Raw genomic sequence first — 22,086 nt, 5'->3', positions numbered from 1 at the left:
GCACACAGTACAGCTTAGGAAAGCAGGGTTGGGAACATGTCTTGAGTTCAGTTACCGAACTGAGATTCCAATCTCAAATGACCAAACCTAAAACTAAAATAAAGCAATTTATTATTAGTGTTTCTTCCTTTGCTTCATTATAGCCTGGACATCCATTGCAGCAATCACTGTCAGTTTTTACAAAAGATGAATAGGCAATTCTAGAATGCTGTTTTCCCTTCATAGTGTCTTGGAGAATTAGACACAGACCTTCTGATTTCATTGTTCTCACAGCAGGCTTCACAGGATGTATGAGAACTGGCAGTTTTATGCCAGGCAAGTCATGATTCATGTTATTTTATTTCTGACCTTGGTTAAATTAAAGGATTATTTATTACTTTGTCAGTTTGTTATTGGTGAGATCATGTTGTAATATATATATATTTTTTTGCCAGAAATGGTCCTGGCAGTAGAATTAGAGGTTTTGTATCACTTTTCAAATTCATAGTTTAATGCCCAACACTGAAGCAAAGTTTGAAATTCCAGCATTTGTTAATATTCTGAAAGTGACTGTGGCTGTGCATTAATACCAAGTTCTGTATAAATCGAGTCACCTTAAGCATGGGAACTAAATGTTAAACGTGGGGATTTAACTGTATGTTCATCTCTGAGTATCCTGGGGTCAGCTTTCTCTCTCTCTCTTTTTTTTTTTAACTAAAAAAAGCTAAATTTACTTCATCTTTGTTCTTGAGTGATGAGACAAGAGAATCAGCTACTAAGTCAGCTGAAGTAGTCTTGTTTTTTTAAAGGAATTATGTAGTCCCCAGAGAAAAATATCACTCAATACAGTCATGGCAATTTGTGTTAATTTGGTAAGTCAGGCAACAATGATTTTAAGTGTATCCCTCTGTCCCATTGAGGCATTGCTTGTTGTGTATGTGACATTGTCCTTCCCAAAGTCAAGTGTATCCAGTGAAGACATCGGATTTGTGATACCTTTCAAAGAGATTTTGTAAATTACATATACAAAGAATACCAATATAATTTTTAAAGGAACTATGTCTTTTATGTGATGTTAACTATTCTTGCTTCATCACCTTATGAATTCTTTCAAAAATTGGTGGATTGTGTGGCCCTGAGTTAGGGTCCTACCATAGATGATATTGCCAATGATTTCCATAACTGTAAGGGCAATGCTGGAGGAAAACTATGTATGTTGAAGTGCTAAGCAATCACTTTATTTAGATTATCACATACTGTAGTAACAGACATTGCTAGCTCAAAAGTATCCTGTCTTCTATCAGCATGAATCCTAAACAAACCTGGTAGTCAGCATCGATAACATGATTTCTCTGTAACATAACTGTCAATTATACCTGGGACTGTTAGACTACAGCAAGAGTCAACTAAAGATGCCTTATGCCCTAGGAGACAATAGAAGTCAAAGCTCAGGGTCCAAAACAAAACCTTATTATTATGTCAAGAATGGTAAACGATCTTAGGTTTGATTTTGGCTGCAAGATGAAAGTGGACTACAGGAGATCCATGGATTCTGACAGGTGAAGCAAATTCCTAGATCAGACAAAGAAGATTTGTATCACTCATGACACAGCAAGAAGTATCACTTTCGTGTTTATAATGCTTCCCCTGAATCACCATCCTCAAGTTATATGGGGCAATGCGCAAGCAACTTAATTAAATTCTACAAATATAGTGAGTTTACATACTGAAAAAAGCTCTAGAGCTTAGAAACTCCAGATCTTATAAGACATATGCCAGGAAATCTGCCCAACAATTGCAGTGGAAGAAGATATTATCAATACTCTCTTGATGGAAAAAAAAAATCTGCCCTCTTCCCCAGTCTATATTACTTCTGTCTTCCAAGGCTATTAGCTATGGGGAAGGGATGTGGCTCAGTGATAGAGTGCTTGCCTGGTATGTGGGAGGCCCTGAGTTCAATCCCCAGTACCACAAAAAGAAAAAGAAAATGTTTAAGCCAAGGGTTATACTATACAAATACCCTTAAAAAATAAAATATTGAACAAAAGCATATGTAAGTTGTGAAGAAATGCCTCTATCTAAAATAGTGTAGACCTTAGAAAAATTGTGGACAAAGTCTTACAAATTAAAAAGGGAAAGACACATTTATGTGTGTGTGTTTGTGTGTGTGCATGTGTGTTTCATTACTTCTGTTATTATGTTAACAAGAAATGGCTGTTTTTGCTAATGATATTGATACATATTAATAATAGATCAGTTTCTGAAGCAGTAATATAAAAAAATAAAATTCTCTCAGGAGGTTACCTCTAGTAGTTTTTAAGCAATTATACATAGCCTATTATTTAAAGAGAAAATTAAATTTTAGGCACTATTTTTGACAATTTTCACCTTTTTAAATCAAATATAATTATGAAATTAATGATGCATGTATGTTTGAAATGATGTTTAAAACATGTTTGAAAACTCTGCATTTTTCCATTTAGTTTTTAATGGTCTAAATATTACCTCAAAAACATTTTGAACTCTAAGTAGATTAAAATTATATAAAATTGATTATTTTAAGAAAAATTTTTCTAATACCATTTGTCTTAGGTAGTTTGTCTCTACTTGAAGTCATGCTATTCTTTAATGTAGATGTAATTATTCAAAAGTAACTATAATTTCACTCTTGCATATGGATATCCTTGATCATTCCTTAAAACTTTCTTGGGATATTTGATAAAACGGTATTTGATAAAATGGGAGGGTCAAGCTTTATAGTTGGTGAGATTGTTACCAGAACATTTCCATTTGGATTTTGCAATCCTAACACAATGAAACAACAATTTTCCCTTAGTATTTCCTTGAAATAAAACTATAGGCTATAGAAAATATTTTTTCATATTTTTATTGGTGCAGTACAGTTGTACATAATGTTGGAATTTGTCATTTCATATTTGTACATGTACACAATATAGCAAGATAATTTGATCAACATCATTCCTCACTATCTCTCCTTTTGAGACTGTAGAAAATACGAAAGCTGAATGTAGGTGGGATTAAAGTGGATAACATCTGAAATTAGATTTCTTCTGTAACTAGAAATTTTTTAATTGAAATACTATTCACTATTAAGATATTCATTTACCTTTAAATGCTATAATTTTATTCTCTTTTAATGCTGAGTAATATTCCATTGTGTATATATACTGCAGTTTATTTATGCTTTCATCTATTGAAGAGCATCTAGGTTGCTTCCACAGTTTATCTATTGTTAACTGAGCTGCTATAAACATTGATGTGGCTACATTATTATTGCATGCTGATTTTAAGTCCTTCCGGTGTACACTAAGAAGTGGGATAGCTGGGTCAAATGGTGGTTTCATTCCAAGTTTTCTAAGGAATTTCCATACTTATTTTGAAATTGGTTGCACAAATCTGCAATCCTACCAGCAATGTATGAGTGTGCCTTGGGAAGAGACACATCAAGGAAAGAAAAAATTTCAGACTAATTTCCCTGAACATTGATGCAAAAATTCTCAATAAAATTCTATTTTTATGTTTTTGTCATTTCTCTTTTTCTAATATATTTAATTTATTAATTTTTATGTGGTGCTGAGGATCGAACCCAGTGCCTCACATGTGTGAGGGATGCACTTTACAGCTGAGCTACAACCCCAGCCCCGTTGTTTTTGTCATTTCTTATGTGCAGTATCTCTCTCCCTCACTCCTCCCTCCTCACCCCCACCCTCTTTCTCAAGCACACCTACAAACTACTTACTTTCAAGTTATATTAGAGAAATGGCATCATACAGAAATTGCTACTTCAGTGTTTTGTTACTGAGAATGAACAAGAAGAAAATATTATTGCCATTCCATACATCCAGTGTCAGCTTAACTGAAGGGACAGAAGATACATGGGTCACCTTTGTTCTAACTATTTCATTTACTAATGAAAAGTGATTCCTTTTTTGCCTTTCATCAGAGTATGGTTTGGTTACAGTAGCTTCCCCTTGAAATCCCTGCAGATCCATTTGCCTTGGGTCCTGCTAGGCCATCTCTGTAGCACTTTCCTGCAGACATGGCTCAAAAGTCACATCTCCTCTTCCCCTCCTGCCTGCAGGGAAGACACAGAAGTTCAGGGAATGTTATGCAAAGGGTTCTGGAAATGCCGTGTATGTTTGCCTTGCCATTACTTCTTATTGAGGTGTGTGTAAGATTTATGGCATTCCATCAGACTAAACCAGTTATCAAAAATAAAACTTAAAGCCATCTGAACAGGGATAGAAAGATTGACTTCTTCTTTTCCTAACAATAAACCAGTTATATATAATTCAAAACCTTTTAAAACCCATGAAACATAAAATCATTTTCATTAACCATTGCCACTCATTCTCTTCTCTTTCTAGACTATTTAAACCATGCAAAGAGAACAATAGGATAGTAACACTGTGAATAAATCTCAATTAAATAAACTTTTATCATTTGATTAGAGAACATGGAATGTATGAAGGAGAAACACTGCCTGCATTTAAAGATATAATCTTTTTTATACTTTACCATTTTATTTTTTTGATTATTTTTTTATTTATATATGACAGTGGAATGCATTACAATTCTTATTACACATATAGAGCACAATTTTTCATATCACTAAAGAGATAATCTTGATTAACCTAATACTTCCTTGAACCTTTAACTGTTCCTGTTTTCCTATTACTTGCAGCCCAGCAAAATAAATACATAGTAAAAGTTAGATCAAAGTTTCTGTGATTGCTTTTTCTTTTCTTTTTTTTTTAACTTTAACTCTCAGTGTACTCATCTATATGATGCAGGTTGTAAAATTCATAGTCCTACCTAAGGTTATCAAAACGATAAATTGAAAGATGAATGAAAATCCTTTCAAAAGCAAAACTACAAACCCAAAGAAACAGAGGAGTTTTTCCACTTCTGCTGGCAGGTGGGATCCGCACAAGCTGTACACCTCTGCAACAAGGACCATGTTGCAACTTTTAATGGCAGGCTGTGCCCTCTAGTGTCACAACAACTCACTGCCATCTTTGTCTTTCTGGATTCTTGTCTTATAAAATCAAAGATGAGGATGAGTGAGTTTAAGAGTAGGATTTATTCAGGGTCAATAGAAACAGAACTTGCCACAGGGCAAGATGGGACCAAGATGGGGTTGCTACTCGAGTGTGCTGTCTAGTGGTTTATATAGCGCTTGGGTCAACCTATGGGTCCAAATTTATGCTAACCAGGGTTTGAAAAAGTACTCACAATATTAGTTAGCTCAGAAATCCCATCTAGGTCTGCTACACTTCCATTTTCCCACTGCTGGTTAAGGTTGTGAGGTCATGGCTGCTGGGGGGGATTTTGAGCTGCAGCATTATATAGAGCAGGCCTCCAGTGAGTGTCCCCAGGCTGGGTAGGGCTCCCACGGGGGCGGGGGGTGGTGAAGGTCAGAGCATCCTGGCTCCCTGCACCTAAGGGTGGTGCATGCATGATGGGCTCTGAGCAGCCCTTGCTGTCAGTGCTGGAGACCCCTGGGGCAGCCTCTCTGCAGCTTCACCTCTGCTTCTCTGCAAGGATTAGTGGGCTGGATACCTGGCTGGGGAACCATGTCACCAACACAAAGTAGATTTGGATTGTTGTGGTGGTTATTTAGTGATAGCTATTTTAAAATAAATCTTTAAGGGCTGGGGATGTGGCTCAAGCAGTAGCGCGCTCCCCTGGCATGCGTGCGGCCTGGGTTCGATCCTCAGCACCACATACCAACAAGGATGTTGTGTCCGCCGAGAACTAAAAAATAAATATTAAAAATTCTCTCTCTCTCTCTCTCTCTCTCTCTCTCTCTCTCTCTCTTTCTCCTCTCTCACTCTCTCTTTAAAAAAATAAAATAAATCTTTAAGATTCTTAGTAGAATAAGTATTGTCATATAAACTTAAAATTTCTCATTTTCAGAGATGGCTGCTAGGTGTACAATTGTTTCTATTTTTTGAGACTATTTGCTTGTTCTAACACTATCATCTTTTTATCATTTTTGTGTATTAGATCACATTAAGCTTTAATATTAAGATAGCTATGATTTTCATAGGGATACCTTATATCTTGGTGACATATTTTAAATTTAGGGATATTGCTTTTTATTCTCTATATACCTACATTTGTACAACATGATGCTTTGATAAGCATAGTGAACTATTTGCTATAGCCAAGCAAATTAATATACCCATCATTTCTTACTTATTATTTTTTGTTGGTAGTTAAGAGCACCTAAAATATGCTCTCCACAGATTTCCAGTACATGTTACAATATTATAACTATAGTCTTCAAATTTTAAGTTAGACTTGTAAATGTATTCATCTACATATCTGCAATTTTGTGCCCTTGAACTATAACTCCCCATTTCCTCTCCAACCTATGCTATAAATTAACTTAGAAATCGTGTTTTTGTATGCACATGAACACATGAATATAACGAAATATTATTCAGTCTTAAAAAAGGAGATACTATCACTTATGACAACCTGGATGAACCTGTAGGACATTCTAAGAAATAAGTCGGAGAGAGAAAAGTAGATACTGTATGACTTCATTTACATGTACAGTCAAAAGGAAGCAAAAATACTCAAAATTCATATTTTAGTGAACTGAATCTAGTTAACATTATTCATAGGCCTTAAATGTGTGTGTTTTTTTTTTTTCTTTTTTAACTCTAGTTAATCCAGGAGAAGCATTACCTCACATATGCAAACCTGGAGAATTTCGCTGCCAAAACAGACACTGTATCCAAGCTCGGTGGAAATGTGATGGTGATGACGACTGTTTAGACGGAAGTGATGAGGACTTGGTCAATTGCTGTATGTTCTCCATCAAATAATCTTAAAGCCATATTAAAACTAAGTCTTACTTGTGTAGATTGTCAAATCAGTTTGTGAAAATCTGAAAACATGTTTGATACAAATTGAACTGGGTTTTATTTCCTAGTCATCCTTTTGCAGAAAGGTTAGACTACAGATTGCCTCTTTTGAATACTTTTAAAAGCACTGTTTCTCTCATTTTTCCCCAGCTTCCATATTATCATTTTATTTGCTCCAAAAATCTTCCCCCATTTTCCCTGGTTTTTGTGTTACCACACTACAATCTAGGGTTGCTATAGAAGACGTCTTTGGATCTTTGACTTTAAATTATGGAAAATCAATTTAAACACCCTTAAGACTGAATAAGTCGTACAGAAGGTCATGATCTACTCCACTGCTCCTTGGCAAAAGAAACTTGAAGAAGATCCAAAGAAAAACACATGAATTTGGAACATGTTATCACCTAGCTTCACTGGTTTAGGACATGGTAGAAAACACATATGGGGCACTCAAATATAAATGAAAGATCTTATTCTATTTAACTATTCACCATTTACTAGAAAGAGTTTCATGTTTCCGGTACAGATTAGTAAATTTCTCATAGATGTGGAAAGAAAACACTTTTGAAAGTAAATGAAATAACATTTTGAAAATACATTTGATGAGTTTGAATGGTTTTTGAGATAAATAAAATATTTTACACACAGAGAGAGATATGCTGGACAAAATTATGTATTTGATCTTTTGATTTAAACCTAGTACATTGGTTTAAAAATATTTTTCTTTCAATTGCAGACATTTTTTTCAGGTTAAAATGACTGAACTAAGAGCTAATTTACAGTATCCATTGTCTTGTTTTTAAACTAAAAATATAAAAATAACATCTTAAACTGAATGCAATGGTGCAACACAGGTTATTACAGCTCCTTGGAAGGTTAATCAAGAGAATTACAAATTGGAGGCCAGACTGGGCAATTTTTGTCTCAAAACAAAAATTTAAAAAGTTCTGGAAATGTAGTTTATTGTGTGAGACCCTGGGGTCAGTATCCAACACTGAAAGAAAAAAAAAGTTTTAAAGATCCTTTATGAGAATGTACAAAATTGTTCTGGCCATCTATGTCATGCAGCCATTTGTGCTTTGGGACACAATCCCAAGAATAAGGATGTCTGAAAATATTTGCCAATTTTGTTATATAAATATGGCCCTAATTTTTCTTGAATTCAAAGCATGGATCATGACTTCAAAGTCTATAATTCTTATTTTCAACTCCACTAATATATGTTTTATAAAGTGGTCGCCTACAAATAAAGTTTTAAATACTAAATTGAAACAGTTGTCAAAAGTTTTGGAGTGAGAAAAGCATTTCATCTGAAAATAAAGACTATTTAGTCCCTAATTCTTTTACACAAATGATGTATGATTAATGACTAACTTAATTGCCTCAATTCTGTCTCACAATGTTTATTCATGGTTTTAATGAATACTTACTAGATATATGCTTCCTCTCTATTCTCACAAATCCAACGCCTGAGAAGAGCACATATATTTCATCATAATGTTCATGTTTTATTTTATAAAGTCCCAGCTTCCATCTATGTTCCATTATTTCTTTTGTATTAGGGAAACTCATCTCTTTTATATGTACAGGGACAATGAGTTGACACTATTTACTAATAGTGTTAAAATTCTTGTTAGTATATATTTTTTGATTATTGCTAACACTTTCTATTTCCATACGAAGCCAAGAGCTTTTCCTGGCATCCTCAGTTTCACTTATAGTTTGTACTCACTTTTATTAATGAATCTTATCCCTTCTATCACCTAAATAATTATTTTTTATCTTTATGTCTTCTCAATTTTCATTGGCTAAATTAGGTTTTCGTTTTAGATTAACACAGCAAGTGTTGTTTTAATCCTACCACTCTTTCTCTCTTAAATAAAACTCACTTTCCACAATGCTTCCAGGATATTATTTATGAAATGAAGTTTATAATTGGTATTTCAACCACTGTCTAACCAAGAGGATAAATTCTGTAATCCACTGACTCCCATATACTTCCTGTTATGTCTTGTATTTATATTTTTATCCTTTAGTCTCATGCTCTGCTTACCCTTTTGATTCTTATCAAATTTAACAATAAGTAGATCTCCAAAAACATCCTTTGTTTTTCTTTCTGACACTGCAATCACTTTTCCATAAAGAAGGAATCCAGCATTGCTCATCATTACCTTCCTAGGGAAATCTTTTCTAACCACCAAAAAAATCCAAGTTGGAGTTCAGCATTCATTTCCTGTACATAGCTTTATTATAGAATTTTTTATAATTTAACTACTTTATTAGAGTAATTAAAAACATATTGTAAGTATATGCTTGCTTACTTGGTGCCTTTAATAATAATTTAATATCTTCCTGAGGAGACATTACATTTTAGCGGAGTAGGATTCGCAACACAGCTCCTGGCACCTGGAAGAATGAATAATTAACTGAATAAGGCAACAAATGGCTAAAGGTCTCTGGATACCACCTTACAGTAGGACATCTTATCTGACCATTACAGTCATGCTGAGCGGTACTCTATTCCTGGAGTTTCATGGATGATATTCCCATACTACATAGGTCATTTCAGAGGATTAGTTTAGATTTTAAATACTCATAATCTCCAGCATTGAATTCTGTTATAAATTCTTCTACTCTCTATCCTTCAATGTGTCAACTACAAACCTATGCTGAAAATTGCACTAAGGCGCAAATGCATAATCTTGAAATTTTAAAATGTAGAGCCTTCGAAATATTGGATGACTTTTATTTTTCATAGGCATCTATTTCCTCTGAAGTCCTTGTAGTGGGAAGAAAAAATTTAATTATATTCAAATGTCAGAGAATTTAAGTATGTTCTACATTTCAATTTATTTATTCTTTTACATTACACAAATAAAAAACTTTCCAAAAGGAGTTGAAATAACTTTATCATGCATACTACTTTAAAGAAAAAGTCTTCTCTATAACTGACTAGAAATGCACATATTTTCTGTGCAACAGCATGAAAAAATGATAATATTTTTGAATTCTAAATGAAACTATTATACAAATTGATTATTATCATACAGAGGTACAACTATTGGGCACAAGGGAAATTACTTCAAAAAGAAAGTTGAAATTGCAAAACAAATATTGAAGAGCATGCCTCTTTAAATCCTGAAAAAAATACTGATAGAAGGTTAACAGTAAGATGGCCCCCTGTTGTGTTTAGATATTGGTGGTTTAATCTTTAGCTGTGTACAGCTTCCCATGTGAGGATTGGTCTCATCCTCAGTATTTTCTGTAGTTACATGTTTATTTGTTTGTACTAGGAGACAAAAATCATGATGATCCATTTTTATTAAAATATTATATAGAATCTCATTTTTAGCATCAAATCTAGGTCACAAGTGATGTATATTTTCATTTGTTTGTGTTCTTTTCAGCCCCAAGAAATATTAGATAAAACAGAATAAAATTGGGTATATTTAATAATCTAAGAAATGTTTGAGTATATGTGTGGATTAAAGAAATAATATTTTAACCATGTATAAGAAAAGTATTTGGAGACATATTTGTTATGTTTAACATTAAAACTTGATGGTTATTTTAAATGTTTTTTGTAAATATTTTGGAATTGATTCATTAGTTCTGATGAAAGATGGGTCCACAGGCTTAATGATATAGTCGGTTGTAGTGGAAACAGGAGAAAGGAATACATTTCCTTTTATTTGTGAATTAGTTACATGATGTCTTTTACAAAAATATTATATTTTAACAATGCATAAAATATTGTTATTTTCTGTATAATTAGAGACAAAGATTGACAGAAGCTATAGCATTTATTGTTTAATAATATTATAATTATTGTAACATTTTATAACTATAATTCCAGATATTTATAACTTTATCCAATTTTAAATAATTAAATTTGCTTTCCCTCTCTCCCAGTCAATCATACCTGTCCTGATGATCAATTTAAATGCCAGAATAATCGATGTATCCCCAAGAGATGGCTTTGTGATGGAGCTAATGATTGTGGGAGCAATGAGGATGAATCCAATCAAACTTGTGCAGGTAAGTGTTTGCTTGAATATGTACATAAATTACTTTCAGAATTGGTCACCATAAAAATTCAGGTCAGAACTCTGAACTAATCTGGACATTCCTAGTGCTGACAATCTGATTATGGCAGTAGTAAGTGAATTCAGAGTTTGATGCCACAAAGGCTCGGATATAAATTATCTTTATTTAATAGTTGGGCATTTCTCTGCTTTCCAAAATAATTTGGCACTTCATCTATCCATATGGGTTGACTGTCAATACACTTCTTCTATGAAACCCGTCCCAACTAAATCTTTCTTGGCAAAAATGGGAAGGTGATGTTTGTCAGCATGCTGTGATACAGGCCATCTCACAGGAAGATTTCTTTTTTTTTTTAGCATTGAAAAAAAACTTATAAATTTTATTGTGTCTACTATGGAATACCTTTGTGAATAACTTTGTGTTGATAGCACATTATTTATATGAGGTAGCATTTTTTTTGTCTTCATGAAGTCCCAAGACCACTAAGCCTATTTATATTTCCATATAATCTATTCCATTGTAATAAATCTTTGAATCCCTAGCTAGATTCTTGTTGAATAGAAATATACAGCTGGTGGTACAGGTTACAACAGTGTGCCAGAAAGGTCATTATTAGTCAGATAAGAGTTGAAAAATGATACTGGCTAGCAGCAGCCTTATGCTGCTATTTAAATGATGAAGTAAAACCAGTGTGTTAGATGACACATACTGATATGATTCGTAAAAAAAAAACTGATTTAAATAAAAAAATTGCACATAGCAACATCAAAACACAGACCACCCCATCAACTCTTTGATTTTTTTGTCAAAACAACTCTCAATAAATAAAAATTATTATAAAATGCTCATAAAAATTAATAGAGCAGCAGAGAAAAGACAGACATCAAGATCAATTCCTGTCTTGTCATTGCCACTTGTTTTCTTTTGGAAAAACTTGTAATTCATTGCACCTCATTTTCCTTGTGCTTTCCTATCTGCTCTGCAAGAGTGTGAATTAACTAGAAATTGTTTCTAAAGAGCTTTTCATCATGTACAAAACAACAAGGGCAAGAGCAAAATAATCACAATTGCATAATTCTAACCTGCATTGTATATTCAGCTTTTTGCATAATGACATATTTACACATGATCTATGGGCCAAGTAGTTTCTTATTCCTTGATGTAAAACTCTATTTGACATTTGGACTAAATGACTTTCTTAATAAAATTTTTCATGTGTGTCCTATAAGATTGCTTTACAAAAAGACTTTCTTAAATTTAAGAAAAGGACCTCTAGGGATCATTAGGTCCTAGGTCCCTACATTCAAGACTATTCATTTTATAGGTCTGTATAGGAGAAAGAGCTTGTCTAAAAACTTATTCTTGGGTAAGAGTTTAGGGGAAATTCAATCTGTGTTCTGTCTGTTAGATCATTGTTATGCATTCCAAACCACATAATCCTGCAGATTAGCTATAATATTAGGTATAGTTAGTTTGACTTTGCTCAGGTTGCTCTTGTAATATGAATATAATATATGATAAAACATCTTTCTAAGCTCTACAATTACTATTCTTTTAAGGTTAGGATTCAATTCAAACATTATGTTTCATTACATCCTAAACAGACAGGTCTGCTTTCATCATAAAATTGAAGACACTTGTGGCTCAATTTACAATATGTGTCTTCTTTATTTGTAATACATTTATAAAGATTTTGCTTTTTTCTACATGATTTTTAAAGGACAATTTGTGTTTTGTTAGCTATTTATAGTGGTAAAAGAGGAAATGCTCATGTACAAGAAAAAATGGAACAATCAGTCCTAATTAGTAAGCTATCTTAGACACTCAAGTCCTGTGGTTCACTAAGAAACAGAACACAACTTGCTTAAGTGCCTCTTCTGAGGATGCCACTGGAAGTCTGCACTCAGTACTAGATCTTCTTTTCAGTATGTTTATGACACCTCTTATGATCACTGGATACCATTGAACTTGAGTAAGAACAGAGAAAAAATAAATATTCCTTTTATCATTGAAAACTACAAAGCGTGTGGTTATGTTTCAAAGTATTTTCCAGTTCATTTTACCAAAATAAATAATTGACAAAACTCACCACACTAGAAAAGGTAGTTAATCCACATGCACATTTTCTATGGATCATCTCTCTTTTCCTAAATCAAAATGCATACATGGACATGTTTCCAATATAGAAAAAAAATTAAAGTAGAGGATCATACTGTATTTGAATTGACTGTTTTATGTTCATTTACATCCCCACCATTTTATATCTAAAAGAAAATCCTTTCCCATGTGATGCTAATTTCCTTTCTCATCATTCTAATAATGCAATAAGTATTTGTCAAGGTACTGGTGATAGAATAAGTAAAAATATATAATGCCATGCATTAAGAGGTTAAGAGTGAAAGACATGTCAATAGGACATTGTAATGCAATAGTCAAGTGCTAAGTGGAACCACATTTCAACACATAGGAAGAATAGAGATGAGTCACTGGCTATCTGCAAAGACTTCCTGAAGGAGGCAGTGTCTGTACTGAACCTTTAAATGTAAGTGGACTGAGGATGTGGCTCAGTAGAAGTGTGTTTACCTATACTGAATCTTTAAATGTAAGTGGACTGAGGTTGTGGCTCAGTAGAAGTGTGTTTACCTAGCGTGAAAAGCCCTTGATTCTGCAAATGAATGAATGAATGAATGAATGAATGAATAAATAAATAAATAGATAAATAAAAACATATAAGATAAATTATTAAGCAATAGTCAAAGCCATTTAATTAGGATAAATAAATAATTTGATAAAACTAATGGTAGTTATGTTAGGAAAATGAACTAACATATCCTCTTGGTGGGTGTATAAATTAACTTTTCACATCAGAATGCAATTTGGCTAAATCCAATACATGTAAAGACTCTTATATCTCCAACTCTAAGTCCATTTCTAGTTAATACCTATTCACAAGGAGACATAGTAAAATATGCATTGTCCTGGTAGTACTACTAATAAAATTCAAATATCTATGAATAGAAGAATGGATAAATATATGTATTATATTTGCATAATATATTGCTAGTGAAATGAATGAGCTAGTATAAAATATCAATAGGAATGAATTTCAAACAGAAAGGTAAGAAAAGAGAGTTGAAGAATATAAACAATAATATTTATATGAAGCATAAAACTGTAGACAATTGTATATAATGGTATAATACATATTTTTCTTAAATAAAACTAGAAAAAAATTCTGTAGCAAACAGAGAAAATATATTGGCAATAGATATATGACTGTAAGTAGTGTTAATGATGTTATTTTCTATAAGTCTCTAGGTGAAAGAATTATTTCACTGGAACAAAAAAAAGACCAATTTAGCAGCATGTATTGCTCTGGGTAGAATGGAATGAATAATGAGAGAGAGAGAGAGAGAGGCTTGGAGAATGTACTCAGAAAAGGAAACAGTGCAAACACAGGGGACCAGAGAGTCAGGATCTGTGTAGCTGTTGTTTCCTACCACAGAGTTCTGATTATACTATATAATATTTATTCTCACATCCTCCCCCCTAATTTGACTAAATTCAAACTAGACCGGTATAATTACATTAGAATAAACTGGTGTGTTAAAAATCAGACTTTTTTTTGCAAGATAAAGTGTAGACTGCATTTTGATATAACTTGATGACTTTTCCTTCAATTGGATGTCTTGATCAAAATGCAACAAAGGTAAAGTTTATAAATCACATGTTTTGCTATGTCCTCCCCCTGTATCATTTGTTGTGCACTGTGGGAACTCTCACTACTGTGTGACCACAGGAGAAGCATGGTTATTGATAGTTAGAAATATCCACGTTGTGACAGTGAATCTTTGATTCTAGTGCTGGATAAACAATTCTCTTGTAGGAGGTGTAAATTTTCTTTTCCTCAGAGCAGCACTTGCTATAAAATTAGAGTCCTCCAAGGCTACTCTTTTGATCTAACATCTAAACTAATTAGATCTGATGGAGATAAAAAACTGAATAAGTGGAAGCTGTATATCCTTCCTACAAATCCATTGATTCAAAAGTGGTAATTCAGTCAATCTGGTTATATCATGTAGACAAGTACTTCAAGATTTGTAGAATGAACACTGTTCTCATCTGAAGCCAGTTAAATTTTCCTGATAGACCAAACAAAAACTTTCCTCCAAGATTAGAACAGATAGTGAATTCATATACTCTTTGTGCACAACATTTTTCCATAATAACATAGTGATCTCTCTGGAATTATAGATCATAGCAATTCTTCCAGCATTAGCATTTTAACTCCCACACTATCACAATGACAGTTCATACACTATATGGCATAGGTTCTTGAATTTCTTTGCATTTTTGTCTCTAATTATCATAGCTCTCCAAATAAAAGGAAATAGTAAGAAATTTTTGCTAGGGCCAAACTGGAACTATTGAGAGAGAATACACTGACATAAAAATATCAAGTAAAAGAATATTGCATTAGACAAATTTAATTTTACTTGAAATATCCTCTCATTAAACTTCTCTTAAAACTCAAAACATAAAAAGTATTTACCGTAGTCAAAGAAACAATACATAGGAATGTGAAGAAAAAGGTATCAATTTCTCCCCATTTCTATTTCTACCCCTTCCTAAATTCATGCCAATACCTTGTGTGTATTCCTCTACATCTTTACTAAGTTTGCACAGATGCATAGATTTCCCAAAGTAGACATAATTAAATAGAAATTACCTGAAGATATTATTATTTTATTCCAAATGGGGGTTAATTTAGTAAAAGTTCTGTTAAATTAGCTAAATGATCCAACATAGAAATTTTTACTTCTACATGGAATTTTTATTTTGCAAACTCTGAAGTATACATTTTTTTCCTAGAAAACTTAAAAATTATTGATTTAGAATAAGTAATCAATTTGCAGAAATGGAAAAAAACATCAGACATTGCATAAAATATTTTAGATTCAATGCTCTTATCCATGTAAAGCAAAATATGTGATAATGATCTTAATATTTCTGATTGTGGTCACTATAATTAGAAACAGTATATTCAATCCAATATATCAAATCAACTAACAAAATTTTGAATGGTCTTTAAAATATTCAACAATAATTGATAAACATCTTTATATTGCATGTACACTTTTCTATGTATATGTCTTCTAATATCTTATTTCTACTGACCTCTGTAACTCTGATTTATGGATGCTTGGTTGACTTCTGTTTGAACTACTCCCTTCACCAAGCATCAGTACTCAAGTTCACAAGATGGTTTGATGTAACAGAGACACATCATTATGATTTTGCAAGCCCAGAAACAAGAGGAAGTGTTTACTTTATGCCAGAACCTTCTCTACAATTTCATAAACCCAGAATCCAGTGTTCCTCACCACTCATACTTCACCTAATCAAAATACTCACAGATCTCAGTATCTTCCTCCAAACATATTTCATTTTTTTCCCTAGTCTAATGAAAGGAAAGTGTGGACGGGTTACAGACACTCATGAAGACAGATAAGTGGATCAGAGGATGAAAGGAAAGAAAAAAAGAAAATCAAACATTAAAAAAACGAAGTGTGTAACAACCAAAGGCCTGGGGAAAGAGGCAGAGAAGCTATCTAGGCTTTCATTGCTTTCAAAAGTTGACCTGATTGTAATAGAAAAGGGCAATAAAATTCCCTGTAGAACATAACCCCTTTACTGAATAATTTTAAACCACTGCCTTTGGCTAACATAGAAAGCAAGGTTCCATATTTGTGTTCATTGAAACCCTTAAGGGAGCCCAAAGCAAAGTTCATTAGTATACTTTGATTAAAAGCCATACATTTATTTATACAACTGTGCAAAAAGTGAACTTTAGAAAAATGTCTTAAGGCTAAATGCATGTTTTCGAAATGCTTTCTGTATTCTCACACCACACAGTGGACCATTTTGAGATTAAGAAGTGACTGCATTTAAAATGTTAGAGGAAAAGGAGAATTCTGACTCCTTGATTAGGAACTAGATATCCTGAGAAAGTCTCTCAAGGCTTCCTCTTACCTTACAGCAAAAGTAATCTTGGCTTTTGGAAAATACTATACGAAGTTCTCTTTTAATAATCAAAAACTGGACGAAATTTAATTCGATGATATATTCATAAGCATGTGCCAGGCAAAATTTTAAAAATAATGATTTCGTAGCTTCATTTGTGGAATTGTGTGAGAAATATTGAATATCTTGTTACTTAACAGTCATTTTAATTAAAGACCAAACGTGTGAGCTTTAGAGAAGACAAGCAGGCTGGTATTGTGAAACATTAAATAAAAATTTACATTTTGAATAATTTTATCTTAATAGAGAAACATGTCTTTAGTGTAAAAGAAATGCTGCATACTCTTATTATGTGCTTACTGGTTCAAAATTCCTCTAAATTTAGTCTTTGTGTATTAATTGATCATAACAGCCAGAACATGCCAGGCAGACCAATTTTCTTGTGGAAATGGACGATGTATTCTCAGAGCATGGCTATGTGACAGAGAAGATGACTGTGGTGACCAGACAGATGAAATGGCATCCTGTGGTAAGTTGTGAATGAAATATCCTCTTAGTAGAGATCTTGTCAGATAGAACATTCTATCACTGTAATCCCCTTAAAAGGCTATTTCTTTATAAATACAAGTCAACAAGGCAGAGATATGTTACTTTATTATAGCCCTTCAGATATGAATATGTACTTCAATGACAGCTTTAGGATATAGCCATTCATGAAGCAGTAACAATATCCTCTGCTGAAACAAATGATCCAAACACTACAGCATCTATTCAGAGGTAGTTATATAAGGCTAACAAGATATTCTTAAGTGTTTGCTATTAATCTTATGCCTATAATGATAAAACTTGTCAAAACAATGTAACGGTTAACACTGGAGTAAATGAGGTAAACGTGTTTCTGGTTGGCATGTGTGTATTATATTCTCAGAGCAAAAAACAATCTAGACTGAGATTCCAGAGTTGGTAAATCAATTTTTGCTTTTCCATAGTCATGTGATTCTGACTGACAAAGATCATTATCGGTTTAAGATAACATGTTTGTTGATGGCAAAATTCCCAGTCCCTTCCCACTGATTCTCTGACTCCCAAAAATAGTAAAAATTTATTATTGTATGAAGGTACAAATTTAATTATCCTCCCTTTATACTTAAGTTTCCATATGTGTTATTATCATTTTCTCAATAACATATATTCAAACATAGTATGGAAATTAAACAATATTTGTAAGATGTACTTTATTTTAGTCATGGCAATGGATTTTAAAAATTACTCTTAAAAACTTTATCCATAAATGAGAGGTATAGAGCACACATTAAAATATAATGCAATTAGGGATGTGGTTTAATCGTAGATCAAACCTGGATTTGATCACCAGCAAGGAAAAAAATAAATAATAATAATGGTAACTAAATTGAGTATACATTTTAATAATTAATCCTGTTATAGTACTATTCACAGTAAGAAATAAGATCTTTTAAGCCCCCTTTTTAAATGTTATTATTTAGAAGATGTATTCTCTCTTTACATATTTAAAATTTTTCTTAAACTCAACTACTAAGTCACTGTGAACATTTTTAGCTAATAACCTCTGAAAAATGAATAAAGTATAGGTAAAATAGTGTTAAATGATATGGTAAGGAAAAAAAGTGGTGTAAAGAAAGCAATAGAAAAATCACACAATAAATACTTAAGTGTACATTTGACATGTAAATTATCAAGCCTGGTCAATAAAGAGTTGAGAAGTATAATCTCCTTTCCAATGTCCACATGAATGTTGTGATCCAAAAGTTAGCTGTCTGGATTATGCTGCTGTATTTTTTTTTTTTCAAAAACTTGATTCCCTTCCTATTTTGAACATGTGCATCAAGGGTATACCAGAAAGATAATGAACAACCAACAACCTCTAAACCCTATAAACATTAAATAAATACAGAGAGGTCTTAATCAGAGTCCCAATTCAGATGAGTAATGACATGAAAACAATATAAAGCAGAAAAATAAAGTATGAACTCATTAAGTGCTTCTAATTTGTCTTTGACCCTAATTCATTTAATTTTTTAAATTTCATTGTAGTAAGTCTAGGGAAAGTCATCTTTCTTAGTCTAATGATAATTTATTTGAATCAAAGAAGGGGGAAAATACCTTAAACTTTGAATATTCTAAGAAATTATACTAATGAACATTTACATTTCATGAAACGAGGGGAGGAAATGTTACCAGAGACATATTTTTTTTGTATTGAATCTTACAACAAGTCTAGGAAAAACTTTACTATGTTTTAGAAATAAAATTATTGAAACTTAAGGACTTTTAGAAAACTACTTAAGATCAGACTGATTTTTTTATTGATTTAAAAAAATAAATGAATGCATTACAATTCTTATTACACATATACAGCACAATTTTTCATATATCTGGTTGTATATAAAGTATGTTGATACCAATTTGTGTCTCCATATATGTACTTTGGATAATGATGTCTATCACATTCCATCATCCTTGCTAATCCCCTGTCCCCTTCCTTACCCTCGCACCCGTCTGTCCTATCTAGATTTCTTCTCTTTCTTTCTTTATTCCCCTCTCTACACCACTACTAGTCAGCCTCCTTATATCAGAGAAAACATTTGACATTTGGTTTTTTGGGGATTGGCTAACTTCACTTAGCATTATCTTCTCCAAACACTATCCATTTACCTGCAAATACCATAATTTTGTTCTCTTTTATTGCTGAGTAAAATTCCATTGTGTATAAATGCCACATTTTTTTTTATCCATCCATGAACTGAAGGGCATCTAGGTTGGCTCCATAGTTTAGCTTTTGTGAATTGTGCTGCTATAAACATTCATGTGGCTGTGTCCCTATAGAAACTATTTTTAACTCTTTTAGGTATAGACCATGGAGTGGGATAGCTGGGTCAAATTGTGGTTCCATTCCCAGATTTCCAAAGAATTTCCATACTGCTTTCCAGGCTAGTCTAGGAATCCAAATATGCTTGAAATTAAAATCCGGTCATTTCATGTTGATTTTGTTTTGACATCCACTGATTGGGTCAATGAGTGGGCATTCAATGCCCATATATCTGCATGAATATCTTATTTAAATGTATATACTCCTATAATGGACCTTATTCATTAATGTGTTGATAAATGTTTTAGTATTTCCTGGTGGGAGGAACTCTGAGAGTGTTTGCATGTTTGGGACCATAAATACACCTATCATGGCCTATATCCAGTTGCGAACAAAACTCTCTAAACTCTAAACGTGAAATTGGGAAAAATATATGAATCTTTACATTATTTACATGGTAAATATGAATGTAATAGACTAAAATTTCTTTACAAGCCATTAGTAAATTTATTCAGATATTATGAATCTTGAGTATTTATTTTTTTTTGTTTTAAACATTATTCCATTTTAAATTTATGAAAATTTTGTTTTGAATAATATTATGTGCTTAAAAACTAACTCATATAATCTCTGAAAATTCACAAATCAGCTCTCACATGCTGGTAGAGATCACCAACACACAATCAAGTATAACACATTGTGACAATTTAGCTGCTAAATATTTTGGTTCTGAATCATTGACACATTTTACAGAGTGTCAGTCAACCACCTGCAGAGGTTAGTCACAGTACCATTCCTCTTTTACAATGCAAGAAATGTCCAAATGTGTTCCCCTCTTTAATAACATACATTCACCTTTCACATTGTCATTTTAAATGAAAATTTACATAGGGACAGAAGCTGACAGAAAAACTCTAGTAGGCATAATGTCACTTTTAATGTTGTAAAAGAGAATAGATTTCTCTAATAGAAATTATCACTGCACTATATACAAAAATGATAAAGACTGCAGGCTTTTTTTAATGTTACCATATCTGATGCTAGTTTATAAATGTATACGGGTTCTACTAGTTCCCCATTATATTAAGCATTATTGTAACATTTGAACTGACATATTTTATTTCGCTATTGAAATAGGCCAGATTCCCTAAGATTTATTTCTACCAGAAGATTCTGTAATCACTTTTTTTCCCACCAGTTCAGCTCTCTGAACAATCTTTGTTAAATTTAATAGGTAGCCATTTACATGGAGAATAATATTAAAATTTAGATTTAAAAACATGCAAAACCTATGATTAGAAATGTTCCTGATAGAAATGAAGATACAATTCAGGGTCAAATTTTCAGTGGAATCCACTAATACCTATTTATAACCCTTTCTCATTTTATTTGCATTTACCTTTATAAGTTAATTGCACATTTTAGACTTACATTATATGTGAGCAAATAGTTACATAATTAGGAAGGCCCTCTGAGGATTCAGCCTTGATCTTTAAGTGATCATTTAACTTTTTCAGTAGTTATTGCATGTGTAAAAGAGACATTATAAGTACAATTGTGAAGCCTATGGTAAAAGATGACCTTGTAACAACTATATGAATAGACAATCTCATTGCAGGAATAAGACTAGTATTGGTTTTCAATTTTAGCTCTCTAAGAAAAGATGATGAGGAGAAATTTAAAATAACCTGCCCATACCTCATTCCAGGCTAATTAAATAAAATTCTCTAGGAGAAAGTCCTCAGAATGATTGTTTTAATGCATTCCAGTGGTATGAATGTGTACTCCAGATCAAGAAACATTAAATAGTCATTCTAAAACTTGAGCATACATTGGAGAGGGCCTCTAGAAGACTTGCTAATAGAACAGATTGTTACACCCCTTCCCAGAGTCCTGATCCAGTGAATCCTCAGGTGGACCCTAAGAATTTACAATTCTAACAGCATCTAGTGGACACTGATGTTTATACTACTAGCCGAAAGATTGTACTTTAAGGACCACTGTTATGCATATTTGATTTTTATCTTACATGTACTTAATGAAAATTATGTTCATATATATAAAAATAATTTAAGATGGAACAAGCAATTATTTACACAAATTATCTTTTCATTTCCAAATTACAAAATTAAATATAAGGTTAATTTATGAGTAAACATAAGAATGTTTCAAAGACTCATTTTGTCCTTTAAAAAATTTATAAGCAAAAACAATATCGTCATTTATTTTAAACTTTTGCATAACAATACATGGCTTGTTCTAGCTTTTAAAAATCTCAATATAGCTTAT

The 22,086-nt window shown here is 32.5% G+C and overlaps 1 protein-coding gene across 5 annotated transcripts in view; it reads left to right on the top strand.

Moving 5' to 3' along the window:
* Lrp1b (LDL receptor related protein 1B) overlaps positions 1–22,086 on the top strand; it is a 1,779,935-nt gene that overhangs the window by 1,052,023 nt on the left and 705,826 nt on the right. For all 5 annotated transcript variants that reach the window (XM_078017329.1, XM_078017328.1, XM_078017330.1 and 2 more), the window contains exons 16-18: positions 6,679–6,819; positions 10,791–10,916; positions 17,362–17,478. In XM_078017329.1, coding sequence (XP_077873455.1) covers positions 6,679–6,819; positions 10,791–10,916; positions 17,362–17,478 — 384 coding nt within the window. The remainder of the gene's footprint in view (positions 1–6,678; positions 6,820–10,790; positions 10,917–17,361; positions 17,479–22,086) is intronic.

Source organism: Ictidomys tridecemlineatus, chromosome 7, assembly GCF_052094955.1.
Source record: "Ictidomys tridecemlineatus isolate mIctTri1 chromosome 7, mIctTri1.hap1, whole genome shotgun sequence".
Taxonomy (NCBI): Eukaryota; Metazoa; Chordata; class Mammalia; order Rodentia; family Sciuridae; genus Ictidomys; species Ictidomys tridecemlineatus.
The sequence above is the reverse complement of the archived record's forward strand: the minus strand, read 5'-3'. Positions and strand labels throughout refer to the sequence as shown.